At 35.1% G+C, this 22,457-nt stretch overlaps 1 protein-coding gene across 1 annotated transcript in view; it reads left to right on the top strand.

The window, feature by feature from the left end:
• WDR70 (WD repeat domain 70) overlaps window positions 1-22,457 on the top strand; it is a 136,990-nt gene that overhangs the window by 62,148 nt on the left and 52,385 nt on the right. The window contains exon 10 of the mRNA XM_054003062.1: window positions 18,958-19,132. Within this exon, the coding sequence (XP_053859037.1) occupies window positions 18,958-19,132 (175 nt within the window). The remainder of the gene's footprint in view (window positions 1-18,957; window positions 19,133-22,457) is intronic.

Below are 22,457 nucleotides of genomic sequence, written 5' to 3'. Positions count from 1 at the left end.
GCACCAAAGTACAACACTGAAGCAGGCTTTGAGTAAATATTAATAGTCCTAACACCTTCAGTGTTTGAAACACTTTATATGTAATAAATACAGTTAACACTGATCCATCTGCAGCTTTGAAACCTGCTGAGAACAGTAAGATAGCCACGCCAGGGCTACTACCAAGACATTTGCATAAACATTTGTTACAACCTAAGCTTCAACACTGCATCTGTCTTCACAGATTTGAAGGTGAGTTGGAAAAAGCATACTTGAAAATAATTACTGATGTTTTACCTTCATCTGGGGGATCATTTAAAAATATTTAATTGCTGTCTTAGGCTTTGCTTACACTTTCTAGATTTATTTCTTAAAACAACCTGCATGTTATCAAGAGTAGGCCCTGCTTTGGGGACCGAAGTACCTACTCACCAAAAAGATCACCCTGAATCACATCTAGTTGCATCATACTACTTTATAGGGTAGGAAATGCAAGTAACATTATGATAAAACAATTGAATTTACCAGAGGAATTTACCAAGTTATACAACTTGGACTTCCATCTTAGAAAAAGAAATAACTCTTGCCAAGTTGTTTCAAGCACATATGTTTGTAGGTGTGTATACACATATACATTCACTTACTCTGCCATATTCCATATTGAAAGGGAAATCATGAAGTTTGAAAATAGTTCTTCAATATTTTTATGAGCTACTTTGATTCCCAGCACAATATTACAGTTTAGGAAAATTTTCAGAATTAATTTAAAACATAGAGGACTACAGTTCTGTCAACTGATGTATTTTTAGTTTTGCCAAGGTAAGGTTTTTTACTACAGCAAGAAACTTGAAAGTATTTTTGTGCGTCGGATGAAAGTACACATTTAAAAAATTGGTTGATTTATCTGGCAAGCACAGAATTTAAGTATTCACAGTAGCTCAGTACTTCCTGAAGAGTTTGCTCATTTTAGAACTGTGCAGTGAGTAGAGCAAGAAGGGACAGTCTTTTCAAAGGCTTTTGCTAGGCAATTGCAATGCTCTTAGCTTAGGATGAGAAGGCAGAAGTTTTGGTGCATATATTTGCTTCTTTTATCCCAGAACACACAGTAGTTCACTTCTCACCTGTATAGTGCTCTACTTGGGTCACAAGGATGAGCTTCCGTGAAACTTGTTCCCTAACCCCTTTCAGTCAGACGGGAAAAGCTTTTCTTTTACATCTTTTCTGATCCTGGCTCACCTTGACTGAGAAAATATAATACTTTTGTGCAATTCTATTAGCTGATCTGTGAGGTAACTTCTGGCACAATAGAAATGATGGGAAACTGGAAGTTCTAGTATTTCTATCAGCTCAGCTTAATTTCAGACAGGGAAGAAGTTGGTAATTTACTATTTGAGGAATTGATAGGAAATTTCCCACGGTTTAGGGTCATATACAGGTTGTTGGGCAAATACTTCCATTATGGCGACTTTGTTCCACAAATACCTTTCACTGGCAATTTCCTCTCCTGTCTTCTCCCATGAAAAATGTATTATGTCTTTATTTCATGAAGATGGAATGGAATCCTTTTTTCTCACGTATTCAATGATAATTTTAACCTATAACTAACTCAGTTTATGGGCTATTTTCTCATGAGATATGCATCTTATTCAAATGACCAGAATTCTTTGATTATTCTAGTACTAATGGGAAGTACAACAGACTTAATAAACTGAACTAAAATGTTTTTGTTTGATAATAAGGAAGTGAAGTACAGTAGACAAGGATTTATTTTGGCACATTTCCGTACAAAGATAAAATATGCATTATATCTAAGAAAATAAAATTAATTTGCAATGATTAATGTTCAGATCTGATTCTGTATTAAAGCTACACAGTAATGACTAATGATACTTAATATCCTATAGATCAAAACTCTGTGAAAATATTTGCTTTGTGATTTTTGACGTTTGGAATTGCAGGTAATTTCATTGTTTGAGTAATGAAATTTTAAGTTGTTTCTCTTATCAGGGTCCTCATGTTATATAAATATATGTTTTAGTTAAAATCCCACTGCTAAGTTGCTTGTTTAGAAATGTATGTTGGGTGGTTTTCATTTTTCATGGAATGAATTGGAACAGCATGAAGTTACATTTCTCAGCTCATAGTGGTTTCAAAGGTGCATGGTTTCGCTGGAAGATGATGAAGCCTGGAAAAGTTTCCAGTTCAGAAAATTCTGTTTAAGGCAAATAAATCCCATTTCGCAAGTGAGATACAATATCATGGAAATTATGTATGAGTTTTTGTGAAATATGTTTCTCTTGTTTATTTAATAAAACCTTTCATAAATTTTTGTATAGTACCCATTAGTATCTTATAAGCAGTAAATTGCATTCCAAAATATGTTGAAATTTTTTTCTGTTAATTTCAGTAAGTTTTGTTTCTGCCTTTTAAAGGATTAATCTTGTAAATACATGTGAGACACTTTCATCTATCAACTGGAATACCTAATAGGAAGAGATCTTAAAACTGATAATCTGAAATAATCAAAACAATATGTTTCTAATGCAGTTTCGTAAGACTGAACTCTTGCTTCAAAACTTCTATATTCCTATAAATTATTCTAATTAAGGCAGATTTTATCAGAGAAAGTGTGACTATTTCCAGTAAAACCTGAACACTAAGTATTAGCCACTGACTCAGAGTAGATTGGTTAGTGAGCTGGTTAGTCGTAGAAAACAATAGCATGGGAAATCATACACAGAGAATAATATTTCCCTGAAAGTTATATAGGGTTAATTATGTATAAGCTTAGTATGAGGCTGTAGAAAAGCAGATACCCATCCTGTAAAAATGCATGCACACACAGAATGAACTTCTGCTAATGGCATTGGTAAAGGAGATGGTATTAATGTTATGTTTCAGCAATACCCATTGAGTTCTGTGTCTAGTTACAATGACAGCAGTCTAAAAAGAATGGTAGAAGACATTGAAAAGGAAAAATGTCAGAGATTTATGCTGAAACTTCAGCTAATTCAAGAATTTTCAGGAAGCTGAATATATTTCAGTTTATTGAATAGGATATTAAGAGACTTGACAATAGCAAAAAAAAAATAAAACTGAAACAGAGATAAAATGTCCCACATTTGAAAATTCTTTAAATTGTTAAAGACGTAAGTCGACCCAGTAATTGAAAACTAGCAAGATTTGTCTAGAAGAAAGAAAGACTTTCTTTGTAAACAGATGTATTATGTGACTGTGGAACAGTGAATTCTTTACCACTTGTAGCTTTCACACAGAAATTGTGGATGAAATTTCTCTTTCAATCATTGGACAAACCACTAAACACAAAAAGCACCATTTAATCATTCTGAGATTGGAATAGGCTGGGGATTCTCAGTGATAAAAACTGTGATCAAGCTGTTCATATGACTTAGCTTTTTATAGATAAAGGCTTGGTATTGAGCTGTGATTATCTGTTGAAGGTGCTCTATTTTTGAGGATAGGAAGAAATCTATGCATAGTCCTTCTGAGGATGGCAGAACTGTCCATGTGGAGCTGCAGGTAGGATACGTATCCAATTGTTACCATAGCACATTAGTTGCAAGACTTCATTCCTGTTTTAGTTGAGTGTTTTTTCTCCAAAATCAGTCTGCTTTCACAGTTTTAGCAACCAATTCCTCGCTGACTTTTTAGCTCACCCCTCCCATTCTGTCTCCAGGTCATTCCCCAACAGATAATTTTGCAGTTGTTTTGTGGCAATAATGTAAATTTTTAAGCTAATATTGTCCTTTAGATACTTTCTAATAAAGCTTTATATTAAATGCATTTCTCTTGAGAGGGATTAGTTTGGTTTCTTAAATATTTCTTCTTCTTGAAATCTTTCCAGGCATGTGATTTGTGAAATACTCAGTTTGCTAGGACAGAAAACATATTCTGATATTCCTCAGTTTAGCTCATTAATGGTAGTGGAAACTTCTGGTCAGCTAATCTCTACAATTAAGATCCACATTCACTGGTGTCTGTATGATTTAGAACATGCTGGCAAACATTTCATTCTCCTGAGGATGAACTTTAGGTGAGATAAGATGCAGATCTTCTTTTGTCATCATAAACTTACTAGACCATATACATTCCTCCTTTCAAAATAAATAATTCACTTATACTCCTGTGTAGCTTTCTTCTGGTGTGTAATTCACAGTGAATTAAATGGATAGCAGCATATAAGATACTGAAAAGTCTCAGAGATAAAAAAAAATGTCTTCCTTTTTGATGGTACACACTCGGGCTTTAAAAATTAATTATTCTATCAGTATGTTTATTAAAAAATCTAGCAAATAATTTAACTTAAAGCAGATTTGGTTTGAGATAAAGTTTAGCTTTAAAACTCTTGTAGGAGAAAACCCTAATTTAGTTCATCCAAACGATGAAATTATGGATTTTTTCTGATTAATTTTTTAGTTGATGTATCTGTAAGTGATGTGTCATTCCAGCATCTGTTTACTCAGAGCATGAACTGCTTTTCCTTTGAAAGTTTTTTGTTAGTCTTTCAAGAACACTGAGTGAGTGTTGTGCCTATGAAAAATACATAATATAGCTGTCTTCTTGGACCACTAAATCTAAATTGCCATTTAAATGGAATATATATTTCCAGTTTTTCACACAGTGAGACAACCTCAGAGGACCAGAGTCCAGGGCCATGATTTGTTTGCTGTAAAAACTTTTTCAAGTAAATGAAGGATGTCTCTTATATTTTACGTAGCTCACATTCATCTACATGAATGTTGGCCATTGAGTAACAAGTCTTACAGTGACTCTAGAATTGCTTGAGTTTGAGCCAAACACCCATTTAGAAGGATCTAGATGACATTAATAGACTGTCAAGCACTGTACATGAAAAGTTATAGCATAATTTAGTTTCACAGTTTTGGATATTTTGAGGAAAAGTCAGTGTAGTTTTAAATAGCTGTTCCACTTGCAAGCTCCTTTTTTTTTTGTTTAAACCTTCTTCTGAAGGCCAGCACCCTTGTGACAGGATCGATGGAATTAATATTGTGAACATTCCTTATCTGCTTTGTTAGAAAGACAGTGGCTTGGTTTGGAGAGCCTCTTCATCAGGTTACATTCCAATGAATGATTTAGCAATAAAACAAACAGATAGTAACTTATTGGACAATGCCAAGTAGATCTTCAGGTATATATATAATAACCTTCATTTATTCAAAATGCAAATAAATAAAATATTTAACAAGTTGGTTACTTGTTTTTCTTGTTTCTGAGCCTCTAGTTGGAACTTGAAAAATACTTCAAGTGAAAGCTGAAGTACTCATGAAGTCTACCAGTTTCAAGAGTGTAAGGTGTTGGAAAAGTAGAAAATACTGCAAAGTTTGTGAAGGTGTTAGAGATTTGGAAGATTCAACTTGTTTTTTTTTTTTTTTTTTGAAAGATATGTCATTATATGGAATATAACTTAAATGTATTCCATGTACTTTTAGTGCCATAATGTAGCTAGACTTTAAGGTTGTGAGCATAACAAGCTTTATTTCTTGTAATGACTATTTGTGAATTGGTAATTAAATTAAATAATGCACTCCCAAACTGTTACAGATAATACTACTTAGAACTAAATATCAAATGTATTTTACTACTGTAACATTCATAAAATTCAGACAAGGGAAAGCTAGAGGTGTATGAATTAACAAAAGGTTACAGTTTAAGAGAAACTTGATGTTTGTGTGCATGCACACAAGTGAACACCAGGAGTAAGGAACTAATAGTCTGGTACCTGGTCCCAAAATAAAGTAATTTTATTGAAATTATTTTAAAATATTTTGTCAGTTAGAGGTTTTAAGTCTTCATCTCAGTGTTCACCCATGTAAATAAAATATTTTTTGCTTCCACACAAACCTGGTTTAACCAGTATTTTATATAATCTTTTGCTGTTTAAATACTGATAATGAAATGCTATGCAGATTATCTAAAAACTTGTTCTCAAGAGTTGCATAAGGTAAAAATAAAGCAGAATTGCCATTTGTGAAGATCAAATTATTTAGGGGGATTTTTATATCCACTTTATTTATAATGTCTTACTTATTATGTCAGCCATAGGAATTCAGCTGTTTGCAACAGTGAGGCTGGTGAGTTTTTTTCTTTCTTCTGTCTCTGGAACAGCAGAATTCCCATCCTTTGGTGCAGAACCATGGTATTCTGCAGGAAGAGGGATCATTGTGGGTTAAAGTTCTGTCACTTATTAAAATCTTCTGATAAGCCATCATTTTAAGTCTTTAGAAAAATTTTCTCTGGAGACTTGTTTGTAATACTAGAGTGCCTTCATCAAAAAAGTGTGGCTATCTCACAGGTGTGTAGTAATTTGCACTGCGCTGGCATAGTAGTTTGCTTTTTGTCTTGACGTGTCTAAAGGTGTGAAGGCCATGACAGATCCATGAGGATGGCTTCTCCTAGACTAACTTATCTGTTTATAGATACATACACAGTGCAGAGCTGATTAAGAGTACAGCAAATGAGCAGGCCTGGTTAAGAAGAGTTTGAATAATGACTGTACTGGCCCTTGCTGAAAGCTGTATGTTTACAGAAGTGTTAGTAAAGCTATTTTTGTCTTTATAAACTGTATGCGTTTACATTAATATTTTTTCTGAAACTTTTCTTGATTCAAATGTTAGCTGCTACAATAAGATATGAGTCAGTGGTAAGAGCTTACATTTGAGAGCTTTTTCAACTGACATTTTTACGGCATAACTTCATTTTTAAAGGATACAAACAGCTTCAGGTAGATCATCTTCAGAATTAAAAATTTAAATCAAAACAGAAACTTCCAACAATGCAGAGGAAATGTGGGACCAAAATATGCTAAATTATTGTTCTGCACTGGTGGGGCCTCGCCTTGAGTCCTGGGGTGCCACAGGATAAGGACATAAGGACATTGAATTGTTAGAGTGTATCAGGAGAAGTGAGACCAAAATGGAAAAAGGTCTTGAGGGCAAGACTTATGAGGAGCTGCTGAAGTCGTGGTGCTTGTTCAGCCTGGAGGAGAGGAATGTTTCCCTTCCTTTTGGAGGACAGCAGATGGAAGGTGCTAATCTCATCTCTGGTCACCAGTGGCAGGACACGAGGAAATGGAATGAAGCTACATGAATGGAAGTTCAGCCTTGACATTAGGAATAGGTTCTTCACTGAGAACGTGGTTGGTCCCTGTAAGAGTTTCCCCAGGGAATTGGTCCCACCATTAAGCCTGGCAGGGTTCAAGGAGCATTTAAATGAGACTCTTAGTCAGGTCATTTAGTTTTGTGTAGATCTGCAAGAAACAATGATTCTGATGGGTCCCGTCCATTCCATGATATTATGTGATTCTGGTCTGTGATTCTAAGAAAGTAAGAATTAAAAATTTTGCTGATTCCTTAGGTAAAAAGAAAGAGTAGAGCTGGTCATTTGTACTCACTTAAAGAATAGCTGAATTACTGAGGAAGCATCCATGAATTCTAGCTGAGTAAAAACAAACAAACAAAAATTACTAGAGCATTTTCCTGCTACTTGATTGACCTTTGTAGGAGTGCTCTCAACTGCAAGTTAAAATTTGATTGCTCTGTATGTCAGTGAGCACTTTTAACCATTCATGAATGCAGTTAGAAAGTGGAGACAAGACATGTCTTTACAACATTTAGGACAGTGAACATTAGTGGGAGCTTCTGCAGATTTTCCAGTCAGTCTCAGATTTTTCTGTCTCCCAGTAGCTCTTAAACTTGGAGATACTGGTGACATTTGTATGTCTTTATTGTGATTTTTGGCTTAGTTCTAAGTTCTGTTTTTACTAGCTTTTGAGCAGGTTTTTCATGGTTCATAGAATTTTAGATGTAAGAATTATGCGTCCCTTCCAGGAATATTTATATGTTCTAAATGCATGGTAGAGTACCCTTTTGAGTTGTCTGTAGTCACAGAATAATTTAGGTTGAAGAGGACATCTGGAGTTCATCTGTTTCAATTCCCTGCTTAGTGCAAAGCCAACTCAGGTCAAGTTGCTCAGGTAGCAGCAGGTTGTGCAGTGAACTAAAAGGTGAATTTCTGAACAGTCAGAAATTTCAGGGCTTCAAGCAAACAGAAGACTAGAGGACTACAAGTAACATGTTCAAACTGTAGAGCTATTTGATATTTTTATCAAATTAAGCTATGAAACAGGTCAGTTCTCTGCTGTTTTTTTTTTAAGAAAAATCAGATTGTTAGAAACATTTTTAGTTGTGTCCTGCCTTTCCTATTTTTAATTCTACATACTTTAAACTCAGCAAAATCCCCACCATTTTTTTGCATGTGGAGAATATAATTAATAAGAGTGCATAAGTCCCTAGTGGTTATCCTTGAGAATCATAAAATTTAGTACTATTTTGTCTACTAATCTATTACTTTAAACTTTTAACTTCACACAAAAGTAAGAAAATAATATAGGGGCTTCCTCAGTAGTGTCAGTATTATAATATGAGTAGGCCATGATGATGCTATATGAAAAAATGTTCTGTGTGGTTATCCAGACAGATGTGGGACTGGATCTTGACTCTCCAGAGTTCTGAGGCTAAGAACTGTAATTTTTTTTTTCTTGAGGAGATGCTTTTTTCCTTTCTAAATTCCTGTGAGGATGACGGAAGTGTCTCATGTCACCCTGGTTATCAAGAGTTTTCTAAAGCCTTCTGAGTTTACATTCTTGTAGAGAACTTTCTCACACAACTTTCTGCAAACAACCTACCGTTTTGCATTCTTTTATAGAGGCGGAGAAATTTGATGTGCAGGTAGTTTGTCCAGTGTCAGTGTCGAGTGTCCAGTTGGAGAGGTGGCACGTTCACCCTCCAATCCACTGGCATCTTTTGAGAACTATAAAAGATTGGGGTCAGAAAAAATAAATTAGTCTCTTCATCGTGACCAAGGCTGTGGTGCGTTGTTTTTGCTTGTGTCATCTGGTGACAGTCACAGACTTCGGTGGATATTCTGGAAAATCTAAATACAAATTCCTAAATTTGCATTTACCTTATGTGCTACAGTTTTTCCTGGTCTTTATAAGTAGGTCATAAGTTTTTATGTGATTACACTGCAATGTATGAAGATTGGTACTTCATACATAAAGACAAAGTAAAATTCACTTTCAATTTTCTGTAGCCCAAGGTGCATACTTAATTCGTGCAGCTGAGTCAAACTTTGCACTGTATAGAGCAGATTCTATAACTAGAAATCAAAATACATTTAAGGCTTACAATTTGCTCCGTTGAGTTACTTACCTTTGTTAGATTGCAGTTCATTGCTAATGGACCTGCAGAAAAATGTCTGAGTAAGATCTAAGATGACAGAGAAAGCAGATAAAACTAATGCATGTAGGGTCAGCTGAGGTGTTGTCTTAGAGAGCTTTTCCATCCTTGACTGTTTAATTTCGGTTGATTTTTCACTGGTGTAATGAAGAGTTCAGCTGAGTGTTCCAATTTAAGCTATTTAATGGAGTGAAAAAACCTTGAGATTTTAGTGAGCCTAAGCTATTTTATAGCCATGACTAATCAGCTCTTTAGAAAGCATGCTGTTTTCCCAGTGATTAACCCCTCCTCCTTTTGCAGTATCACGCAAGACTGCTCTTGAGTAATTTCAATTCATGCAGGTGACAGTAACTTGAACTGTCAAGATGTCCTTTACCAGAAGTCTTCTCCTTTGGTCTTAATCAGATGTACCCCCTAGGGAGATTGATTACATCCCACTTTATCTTTCCTAAGTGGGAGATGAGATCTCAGTTCATTGCCTGCTTGCCCCATTTGGAAAGTGACATAAAATTGTATCTACTTTTACTGTCACAGCTCTCAGAATTGATTCACATAATACCTGTAATTTATCTAATGTTCTATATAGAAATAATAATAATATTGATGTTAGATGTTGCTGGAATAGTAATTGAAGGACTTTTTGTGTGTGAAGTGCTACACAGTCTCAGGAAAATACCAGTGCTCAGCTTTTTAAATAGCACAGCATGAACATAGACTTTGAATTAATATTAAGTCAAAAGCCTATTGACTCTTACAGTGCTCAATATCCTTCATTGAAATCACTGAATCTATTACTCATTGGAAGAAAATACCTTCAGGGGATAGTTCTCTAACCTAGTCAGTGCACTGTTTTCTGAAGACTTGCTATTAGGTACCTTACTGATTTGAACTGAAGGAATGATTGCGGTCTTAATGGTTGATGCAAAGATAAACACCTTTTTCTTCAGTCAGATGTGTATGTGAAGAGATCATCAACAAGAAACAAAGCAAATTAGCTGTCAGTCGCAGTGACAAAGTAATTCAAAACCAAGCAAGATGTTTTTCTCTTAGTGCTTTTTAGCTGCCCAAATGTTTATCACAATTGCAATCAAATACAGTCAGTGTTTCAGGGAAATATGAAAGGAAAATAGTTTAAGGAAATACTAAGGGAGAAAGGCTTATTATACTTCGGCATGATGGTCATGTTCAGTTTTTGCCTGTATGTTGGCCATTGGAAGGGGAGGCAAACAGACTGAATCCATGAGTTAAACTTGAGAAAAAATTCTTTGAGAAGGAATCCATCACAACAACACAGACTGGAACCCCTAAATAAATTATTTTTAATCAAAGTATTAGCCCTGCAGCCTTTGTTTTCAGAACAGTATATGCCTTTAATTTGGAGACCATTTTCGTAGGCTGAAGGGACCTTTTTCTGTATTACTCTTTTGGGATTTTAAACAGACCTCTGGAGCAGGTTTGTGTATTGGTTTTTAGATTGGGTTTTTTTAATGTGGTGGTCTTTTTGGAATTTTGTTTGTTTTTTAATGCCTCAGTGTTTTGCCTCCAATTCATCTTCTACAGAATTTGAATGTATTTAAGTACAGTATCCTCTCAGTAATATGTCCTCTCAATAACGTAATTTACTTATAATGTATTTTATTCTTGTGCATAGATTCTTGAAGCTGTTAGTTTGATTTGGTGAGATGGGGAAGATGTTTGTCCCATTCCCACCTCAACCGCTAACAATTATCCTGTCTTCAGAATGTAATCAATGTTTTTAGATTTCTTCTATTTTTCTGTATTCTAAGCAACACTGAATATATCATGTATGTTGAATATTAATCCTCCTTGCTTAGAAGTGAGGATTCTTACTGGTATGGCATGCCTGCATACTCTCAAGTATTGCTTTCTGTCCAGCAGTCATCTTAGTTTTTTGTTTTTTTTTTTTTTTTTTAGTTGTATGCAATTGGTCTTCTTTTCACTTTTTTTTTTTCCTTCTCAGCCTTTCATTCTGCTTGTGTGTTCTTTCCCATAATAGCTCTTTTTGTGTTCTAAGGTTATAAAGTTTCTCCCACAAAACGTTTTGTTATATTTATTTTCAGAGTATTTGTTTTGATGTGAGGAAAATGCTGCTGAACATCAGTAACTGCATTGGAACTTAATATTAACTGTTAATGGAATAGACATGTAGTATTGTTGTTCCTCTGTTTTTATTGAAAAATTTCCATCATTTACTTTCCTTTTGATCTTAAACTTTCCCTATATGTGATTTGTGTATTAATATGTTATACTGTCTTCCAAGTTAGCAATTACATTCAAAGCAAATTGTGACTATCTTAAAATTTTTATAAAGAAAAAAAAAATCGTGAAACTTTTAGGTTCCAGATGAAACTTAATGTTTTGAATTAAAGCATTCAGAATCTTTGAAGACTGCATATAGCAAGGTATTTATCTGAATTTTATTTTGGCAATTCAGTGGAAAGTTCAAAGTGAAGGTGGAAGACAGTATAGAGCAGAATCTTGCAATTTCTTTTAAGATTCATTCTGAAATATTTCCATTTGTGTGACTTGATGCTCTTTCTTGAGCTTTGACTTAACAGCTGTTGATGATAGTTAATAAATGGCAACATTTAAAATGCAGAATTGGGTTTTTACTGTGTAGTATTTTGTCACTCCTTTCTGCCAATATGATATGCAAAATATCATATTGCTGTAAAATCTTTGAGGATGACCAAATTTTGGAATTGGTCATTTTGATGAACTGATCTGTAGATACTTTGAGGGAATCTTCAGGTTCTGAATAAAGTACTTAAAAAAAAAAAAGAGTGCTAAATTCCAAAGGATGTATTTTCCGTCACTTTGGAGAGGTATGTAGAAGGGAGCAGCTGAAATAGATAAGCAATCCATATGCAAATATTATGCCATTTTATGTACAGGTTCTATTGATTAAAAAATGTCAAAAGACTTGTGTTATGTTATTTGCTTACTTGTTTCTAGAAAATTTGTTTCTACTCTTGAATTTTTAACCTTAAGAGTGCCTTTTTGTATTGTTAGTCTGACCCAGTGATTTAATTTGTGAAAAAGCAAAAATTACTCAGTCCAGAAAGCTTGTGATCTTTGATTTCATTAAAAACAGACTCTTTATGCCATAAGTAAGAGGTTCTGTCAATAGGTATTCTACTGTGTCTTTACAGTATAACCTCTAAAGGGTCACACAGACTTACTGGTGGGTAATCTTTTGTGTCTGAATGACTGTGTTCTCAGTCAGAAGTGATTGTATGTCATAACTCGCTAGTATTGGCTGCTGCCATTTTCCTCCCATGAACATACTGCGCAGCAGTCCATTGCTTCTGATCTAATATTCCTCCAGTTCTTCTCTGTCTCCTTTTCTAATTTAATTTTCCTCAAATGTTGCATATATTGGCCATCAGCAGGATTTTTGCTTAATAATTCAGAACACTTACTCTCCATGTTCTCTCAGACATGCTTATGTGTCATTTTGATTTTGAGTTGGTTGCTTTTTTGGTTCCTTCACGCTGGAGAATGGGAGCAGTTCCCATTCATTGTTACTAGGTTTTAATCTACTCCACCCCAGTAATTAAGATTCAGCTGCTTTTGTGCATACAAATGATGTACTTTGTACTTTTGTACTTTGTACAAATGAATGGTAATTTCTCCTGTCAAAAAAAGGCTACCAGTTTAATTTGAAAATATAGAAAAATATGGTTTCATAGTTGCTTAGCTCATTTGGTGTATACCACATACATTTTTTTTTACTCTGTTAAATTTTTCTCCTTGACTTTTTACATTTTGAGTTTATTTAAGTGACAGAAAAGTAGAGTTGTTATAAATTACTAAGTTGTGTACATATTTTTGGCAGTTCCTTCCGTAATTATGATTTTACATATGTTGGATGTGACTTTTCTTGCATTCTGGTTCAAATTATTTTGATTCTGTTCAAATGCTGGAAGTAGGTATCTTTTTTAGAAGTTTTTCTGCCAAACAAGTATGGAAAGTTTCTCTGAATTTCTCCACCCATTTATGTGTACAAATTTTTTCATTGTCTGGCAGGTGGCTCAATCTTCCTTGGGTCCTCTGCGCACAACAGAAGAAGACTATAACTTACTTCTGCTAAAAGAGGGCAAAAAGAACACAATAATGGAAGTTTTCTTTCTGATATAATGATGCACCTCCATATGCATGAAGTACATCTTAACAGAACTTTGCAGCTATTTCTTAACTAACCTCTTTAAATATTCTCCTTTAGGCAATTTTCCAGTGTATTAATAAGTTCCTTAATTTCATTCCCATGTACATATGTTTGTTTTATGTGATAAAAGAGATTTAAAGAAACCCTTACTATAAGATCGGTTGCTTTTTTGTTTATAAAGAGTCTTAATTAAACACTTTAGAAATGTGTTTTCTATCACTGATGACTTGATGTCATCTTGTATGGGCCTGATCAATTCCATTGCCACCATATTTGTAGGATGATTTTGAAGTATGTTAAGTTTTGCCACCTTATATTACATAGGTAGGCACTATAATACATTGCAAAGGTGAACACTATAATTAGGTTATTAGATGTACAACGTTAAGCCTGTTCTGTACTTTTAACAATACATTTTAACAATAATGTACTCTTTGCTTCTTTTGTATTTCAAGTGATAAGAGTAGACTTCATTATGCAGAGTAGACTTAGCATATTAAATGCGAGTAACATTCAACATTGTGCAATAGAGTTTTCCAGTGCAGTAAAAACAGAGGAGGTGGGACAGACGAAAAAGCTTAGTGGAATTTGGCAGGTCTGGCTTTTGAAGTTAACATTGGTTCATTTCTTGAGTTTCAACAGATTGTATTAGGGCAGCGTCTAGCTGACTCATGACTGAGAAATTTTTTGTGCTTGCAGTCTGGGAAATGCAGCTACATAACTATAATAATTTGTGCAATGCAGCAGCATTGACAATAATTAATTTTATTAGAGATTTTAAGTTACTAATAACATCATAAGAACATGAGAAAAAAAGAGAAAAAGAGAAAAAAAATTTTTTGGGAAAAAATCTTGCCAAAACCTCCCCTAGAACCTCAGTGATTAAATTAGTTGTTTATTATGTGTCATTTAACTTCTCAGTGGTCATGAAAATACCCACATTACCTTTCCAAAAGAACATTTCCCTCCTTTTCTAAGTTGCTTTGAATTGCTCTTGGCAAATATAAGAACTTTACAAAATCACTTTTGCAAAATCTGTTTTGCAGATGTGGAATCCATAATTTAAGAAGTTAAATTTAAACATATGCATGTGAAGCCTTCTTCATGGATATTTGAACTGAAAAGGAATTTATGGAAGAGAAATCATAAATGTTGATGGGATGAATATATTAAAACTTGATGTAATGAGCAAACAACAGTATATGTTAGAAGTATAGTTTTAAAAAAACCCTCTGTTCTTTTTACTAAAGAACAGACTTTGATTAAACAGTTTGTTTTCAGGTGGAAAAAAAGACTTATTCAGGAAATGCTTTTCTTTTGTTTTCACTGGAGTTCAAAAATACCTTGGTTCTGCCTATCAGATAAACAGATAAATATTAATATTATACTTCTGCTAAGTGGTGCAACATAGAGCATAAAACAGTGGTATTGTTTCATCTCCCACTTTTTTACTTCTGAGGAGATACTCTTAAGAATAAGGGTTTTTTTAATAAAATGAGTACCCTGGAAATTATCTGATGCAGGGGTAAAACGTTTTTACTCATTTCAACCCAAGCAACAGACGGAGCTCAGAGAAGTGAATCTTCTGAGCTTAGGAAGTGAAAATAGAACTTCTGTAATGCAATCTCATTCGTTTATTTTTTCATTATGTCTGAGGAAGAGGAAATCATTACATGGTACAAAATATTCCAGAAGAAAACCCCAGAGTCATAATTACATAATGTACCCTGAGTTGACTGTTACTGGTATGCTGATTGTGGGTCAGAAGGGGAGAGAATATATGGGAGCAGTCCATATATTTTTGCTATAATTGCCAATTTAAAGACAATATTACCTGAAGGTAAATTATTTGGGTTTCTATGCTTCTTTTCCTTTTTATCTTCTTTCCTTCTGACTAGAATAGGAGCAGGTAGATTTTAGTCACAGTACCACAGAATGGGCTGAATTGGAAGAAACTTCAGAGATTATCTAATTCCAAAGTCCCCCCTCTTCCAGCCAAGGTCAGGGATGCCACCTGCTAGACCAGATTGCTCACATCCTTGTCCAACCAGATCTTGGAACATTTCTGGGGAAGTGACATCCACAACTTCTCTGAGCAACCTGTACCAGGGCCTCACATTGTCGCAGTAAAGGATTTGTTCCTAATACTGATCCTAAATCTCTCCTTCTTTAGTTTAAACTGTTCCCCCTTGTGCTATCACTGTCTGCTTGTGTAAAAATCGCTTTCCATCTTTTTTACAAGCCTTTTTTTAGTACTTGCAGTCGCTTTTGGTCTCCCCAGAGCCTTCTCTTTTCCTGTCTGGGCAAACCCAGCTCTCATCCTATCCTCATAGGAGTTGTACTCCAGCCCCCTGATCCTCTTTTTTGCCTCCTCTGGACTTGCTTCAACAGGTCCGTATCCTTTTTATGCTGCATGCAGCTCCAGGTGGGTCTCACCAAAGCAGAGCAGAGGGGCAGAATCCCCTCCCTCCCCTGCTACCAACAGAGCTCTGGATGCAGCCCAGGACACATATGGCTCTCTGGGCTGTGAGTGCTCACAGCTGGGCATATACAGCCAAAGAATTAATTAGGTAGGAAAAGGCCTCTGGGATTCATTCCAGCCTGTGACCCACCATGGTCAACCAGACCATGGCACTCAGTGCCATGTGCAGTCTTTCCTCAAACACTTCCAAGGATGTGACTCTACCATGTCCCTGGGCAGCCCATTCCTGTGTCTAATCACCCTTCCTGTGAAGAAAGTCTTCCCAATGTCCAGCCTAAACCTCCTTTCATTCCAATGAAGGTATTTCCCCAGGCTCCTTCAGTGATCCTGTCTTCTAGTCTCTCAGTGGTCTGAAGGAAACACATACATAGTTTAGAGATGACTCCTAGTGTTTTAGTTGGTGGTGATTCAGTCAGAAACCATGCTAAGCTGAAATTTTGCACATAGTATTATGTGTTTGCAATATGATGTCCATTTTAAAATAGGAAGTATTTCCATAAAGAATAAAAATACTGAAAAGAACTTATGTGAAAGAAGACATTAATGAGCTCATTCTTAGCTCAAGAATTAAGACTCTGGGAGTGACAGACAAATTTGTAACTAATATATAGGTGATTTCTTCAAGATATTTAGTATAATTTTTTCTTTCATTAGATCCAGTAGCAGCAAGGCAACAGCAAACACATGCTCAGTGTGGGGACATTAAGAAAAACATTGAGGGAATATTAAATATATACTGTAGGCTATGTGGGCATTTTTGACAGGGCATGTAACTCATATGTTTGGGAATATGGCCAACTGTCTGCAATGGAAATAGCAGTTTAGACAACTTGGATATTTCAGCTGATACTACAGCTGATTTAGGGCTCATACTTCTTTTAATGTGTTTTATAAGGAATAAGTATACAAGTGCTTCTTTTTCCTTTACAGTAGAAAGGTAAAATGATAAAAATGTTTGAATATGCTCTTAGTGTAGCCAATTTTTGAGGTTTTGTCAGGGCATTGAGCCCTAAAAAGAGGAAATTGCAGGGTTTAAAAAAGTCATTCCATGCCAGCAGAAATAAAGAATTAGGATGGTAAAAGATTCTCAAGAGATTTTTTCTGGAATTACATCTGAGGTGCTGTGAGGCATCTGTAATGAAAGGGCTTTGAAGTTCCCTGCACATAACTGTTATTACCAGGTGCACCACCTGAGAAGGGGTGTGCCGAAGCAGTCCTTGCGAACTTGCACTGTAAGAGGGGACAGAGCTGTTCGGTAGGAAATGGTCATCACTGAAGGAAAAAGAGAAGCTGAAGTTGCAGGACATTCAGATGAGATTTTGGAGGTATTGAGTATTATGAAGGAAAGAAAAAGACTCAAGTTTTGAGCAAATATCAAAAGGGGAGAAAGTGTGAATGAAAGTGTGAATGAAAGACTGAGATGGGTATTGACCAAACAAGGAGATGAAAAAGGGAATGTCAGAGTCATATAGTGATTGAGGATGAAAGCAATTTCTGAAAATCTTCTAATGAACGTAATCATACTTGCAATATAGTGCATCATTTAAAATAAAAATAATAGTTAAAACCATCAAACAACAAACTCACCAACACCTCAAACCCAAACTAATCATCAGAACGCTTGAACGTCTTGTGCTAGAGCACCAAATATGGTGATGAAGTGATGCCTTACACATAGGAGATTTGAAGACTTTTAAAAATGAAACTAACCTTGACTTTATTATGGAAAACTGAAGATTAATTCTACTTACTCATTCTAACTTAGAGTTACTGATTTCTGATTACTGTCATTAAAAGTGCAGTTGATTGTAACCTCTCTGAGGTATTTCCAGCTCGTTTTCTTGTCTGTTTTATTCTAGAATTATTTATATGTCAGCTCTGTGGCCTGTCTGGTTCTGTAGCTCTGATGGAAGTTCCTAATATTGTGCTGTGGTATCTTGTCTTGTTCTGGAGAAATGGCAGCCTCTGTTAAAGTTGTATTTGCTTTGCTAAAGACCAATGAATTATGTGCTGTTGGATCATAGGCAATGTTTGTATAGTCTAAACAAATGGGGTTGTCTTGAGAACCTTGAGACTTTTTCTTTCTAAATGAATGATCTTCCTTCCTTTGCCAAATTCTGAAACTCTTCTCTGCATTAGATGCCAGAAGAGTTTTGAATTTTTATATGGAAATACCTCAGCATATTAAATGGACAGAAAACATTTGTATCTAAGACAGTTTAAAGAGTCCACCTGTATCTAGTGTTTTAGTTCTCTCTCATTTGGATGTTTTTCTGTATCTAAGGAACAGTGAAGATCCAGGCAGATACTATTTTTCCATTAAAAAGAGAAAAGATGTATTTGTTTTGCTAATAATGTGGGAAAAACTCAACCTGAAAAAAACAGTATTACATAAATTAGTCTTTCTAAATTATTTGAAGAACATTGTTATAAAAGAACTCTAACATCTTCATGATTAGTGGAAGAGAACTACAATAACATTACAATTAATGTTTAAAATGCCTTTTAAAAGTAAAGTGTGAAGAATAGCCAACCAGTTAAAAGCAGAATATTCAGTTGTTGTTATGTCCAAATAGTTAAGAAATCTGTTCAAGTTATGAATTTGTATAAGCATTCATGCCTATTTCCTGAAGTATTAATTCTTTGTAGAGGACTGAATACTTTCTTCTGCCTGACTTCCAGTGGCAGTGGAGATTATGTAGTACATGTGTATTAACTTTTTTTTATCTTCCAAATTCTAAATCATTAACGTATTTACATGAGAGTTTTGGGGTGAAGTGTTTTGTTTTGGGTTTTTTTTTGTTTGTTTTTAATTACTTTGTAACTTCAGATGCATTTTAGTGAACATGATATCTCTTATTTGAAAAGTTGTCCTCATAGCTTAAATGCTATTTTGCCATTACAGCTTAATTTGAGCAATATTATATGCCATTTGTGCTGGAAAAGGTGTTTGGTTTTATCACAAGAAGAATTATTTTATATATATTAACATTATCTAAAATAACTATTTATTTAAACTATTTTTTCAGAACTGTGAGGACTTGGGATGTTAACAATGAAAAAAAGCACAAAAGCGTATTTAAGCCGCGATCAGTTCAAGGTAAACGAGTGATTCCTACAACTTGCACATACAGCAGAGATGGGAAACTTATTGCAGCTGGCTGTCAAGATGGCTCTATCCAGATCTGGGATAGGAATATGAGCGTAAGTCCAGTATTTGATAACTATATATGGTTCTATTATTTCGAGTGTGAAGGATGAAGCAGATAAAATAAATTTGGGCACTTTTATATTTTTATTTATTTCTCCTCCTCTCCTCTCCCCTCTGTCCTGAAAACCGAATAACTTGTAGGCAAGACTTAATATTTCTTCTGCCTTTCCACAACTGATCAGTAAGTGTGCTTCTACTAAGTTCAAAGTTTGGGAGAACTGTTTGACAATCTATGTTTAAAAAAAAATTGACCATATATCTGTATCTAGATTATTATTCATTTAAGATGGAATGCTTGTGAGAAAAGCAGTAATTTTTTGTTGTTATATTATTTATTTGGTTTAGTAAATGTATTGAGGAATAACTCTTAAAACTTGATACTGAAATCAGTCATCCATATAATAGGTAGAGAAGAATAGCATCCAAGTGGGTGAGTATATGGCCAATGCTGCATATTAAATGGTAAATGTTATATTGTCTAATGTGTAAAAATTAACACTGAAGCAAATTTGAACCATTTATTTAAATGCATTTTGGCCAGAAAGAGTCAGAATGGAAACTATTTCAAACCTATAAAAATTAGGAAATATTTCTCTTCGTATTGAACTAAACAATCTATTTCTAGTAATTATGACTTGAACTAACAATTATAATTCTTGCTACTACTTTATAATTTGAAGCTTAGAGCATTCAGTGTTCACTGTTGCTTTGTGTAGTATAACTTACAAACCAGTCCACTTCCAGGAATTTAATTATGCAATGTCAAGTGCAAATTCAACAGGCTAAGCTTTACTGCTTTGAAAAATAATCATCCTAGTAAATCATCCATATCCTCTCTTTATGCCCATCTTATCCAAAGAAGATTCTGTGGGATAAGTACCAATGGCATACATTGGAAGAGAAAATGGAAATAGGGTCAATTTTTTTTAAGAGCCAAAATGAGAATACAGAGTGAATGAGGCAAGAAGAACAGGATTGTGAAACTGGTGTCATAAATCTCTGAAAGCTGTACAGCTTCAGTAGGATGGCTTTGTGGAAGTAAAACTGAACTAGTACAGGTTACATTAGTCTGTTCAACTTCATATTTCAAAATATTTGATTATAAAAAGGAAAACAGACAATCTGGGCAGCTTTTTACAAAGATTTAAAAAGATCTGATTGCTGGAGGCAGGAGGAAATGTATAGATTTAAAAGGAAAAGAAAGCCTGTGGATCATACTTGAAAGTACAGCCTGTGTTTTGGGATTGTAATCTATTTTTATTTCTGTTTTTATTTCCACTATAAACCTAGTAAAACTTCCTAATGGCATGAAGCTTGAGAATTCATCCTAAGTGTAAACTTGTTCTAACAGAATAATAAATTTTTCAGAGACTGGCTTTCATCACCTGTGTATGTTGTTTATTTTAACATATACAGTATTGAAATATTAAGCTTTCTGGTGTAGTTTTAACAATAGTAGTCTTGGTAGTCTGCTTTTTCATGTGCTTTTCCTTTTGAACTTTCCTGTGTCTGTTAGATGACATATTGCAATGCTGATTGAGTGCAGTTTAAGTTGATTATGAGTAATTTAAAGATATATCCTGTGCATCTTGTGCAATTTTCAATGGGTGACCCCTGTATAACAAGGCAAGACTAAAGTGATTTTCTAGTGGAAGTTAAGTTAGTGGTATTCCAGGGTTTGTATTTTTAATGTCTAAAGAATTTTTGTCTTTGCGTTTGTTGGTTTCATTAAGAAGTGTGTAAGATTTTTGGGTAAAGGAGCAGGTAAATTGGATTTTCAGTCGCATTCTTACCTAAGACTGTTGGTGTCCTCTGGAGATCCCTGTGTATAGTTAGAATCAGGTGTTTCAAAAGGCATCTTGATTAAACAATTAGAAAAAGCCTTCCTCTTATATTTGGGGATGGGGAAGGAATAAGAAAAAAATTTTCAAATAGAACGTGTTCTACATAACTGTTAGAAAGAAGAGGATGAGACTGACTCCTGCAGTGGAATGGTGAAAGCACTTAGTGACATATAGGATACAGAGATGCTTGCAAAGACAAACAAGAAAATGCTAAGTTATTACAAATTCATGCAGTTCTTGGGGTACAAATCGTGTGTGGCCCAAGAAAATGGGTAAAGCTGAGGAGGATCGAACTGTGAGGGTTAAACTTCTTGAAGACATATATAGTAGAAATATTAACTTCTGATTTTTGAACAGAAAGCTGTAATTCCCATCCAGCAAATGCTATTTGGTTCTGTTAAAACAAGTGTAGAGCCATATATATACAGATTTTGCTGTGCTACAGTACAATTGGCTTTCAAGTCAAAATTAAGAGAGCATTTGTGTTTATCTTGACAAGGCTCTATTGAGTCAGTAGCAAAATTTGCTGGTGTTTGAAAGCAGAAAATAATTACCATATTTTCTTATTCTTGGTCAGTTCTGAATGGTTCTGGCATCACTATTTATGCTGTATGCTTGGTCATATGCAGCTGAAAGGAGAGATTCAGGAAGGCGTTTAAAATTGACTGTAGCTTATTTGACCGTACTGTCATGACAGGGATGACCCAATAAAGGCCTGTTGTGACTGTCTGAATTTGATTTTGCCTTTGTGCAAGAATGTAAATGACATTTGAACCCTGATCTTGACTGCCTAAACCACTGTTCCTGCATATGACAGTAACAGCACAAATGAAATGAATGAAGATTGTCCATCCACATATTGTGGCTCACACTAGATACAATACCCATAGTGCTATTATCCTGGTCACGTGTGAAGATTTTTAGATGCATTTATTTTTGAGTCAAGTACAAACTACTGTCAAACACAGACCTACTAGAGGGAGAGGTTTCTTTTTGCTTCAGTGAAAACGTAAAGCCCGTGCTTTTCCACAGAAAAAAGCTCATCAACGCAGCACAGAATCACAGGATGGGTCAGGTTGGAAAGATCACTGTGGGTCATCTGGTCCAACCTCCTTGCTGAAGCAGGACCATCCCAGAGCACATGGCACAGGATTGTGTCCAGATATCTCCAGTGAGGGAGACTCCACAGCCTCTCTGGGCAATCTGTTCCAGTGCTCAATCACTGCACAGTAAAGTTCCTCCTCATGTTCAGGTGGAACTTCCTGTGCATCATTTCCTGCCTGTTGCCTCTTGTCCTATTAAAGTGTGAAGCAGCAGTTCCAAGGGCAGAATGAATACCCCAATAGGAAAGAGCGTCTGATGATGCCCCTTCCAAGAACAAAAGGGGCACTCATAAGAAGCAGGCACAATTGGGCAGTGTTGGTGGGAAGCCATCACTGTACCACTGTGCAAGACAGAAGATACCCCACAAATC

Source organism: Vidua macroura, chromosome Z (genome assembly GCF_024509145.1).
Source record: "Vidua macroura isolate BioBank_ID:100142 chromosome Z, ASM2450914v1, whole genome shotgun sequence".
NCBI classification, from domain to species: Eukaryota; Metazoa; Chordata; class Aves; order Passeriformes; family Viduidae; genus Vidua; species Vidua macroura.
Note: the sequence above shows the minus strand (reverse complement) of the source record. Positions and strands in the feature narration are given on the sequence as shown.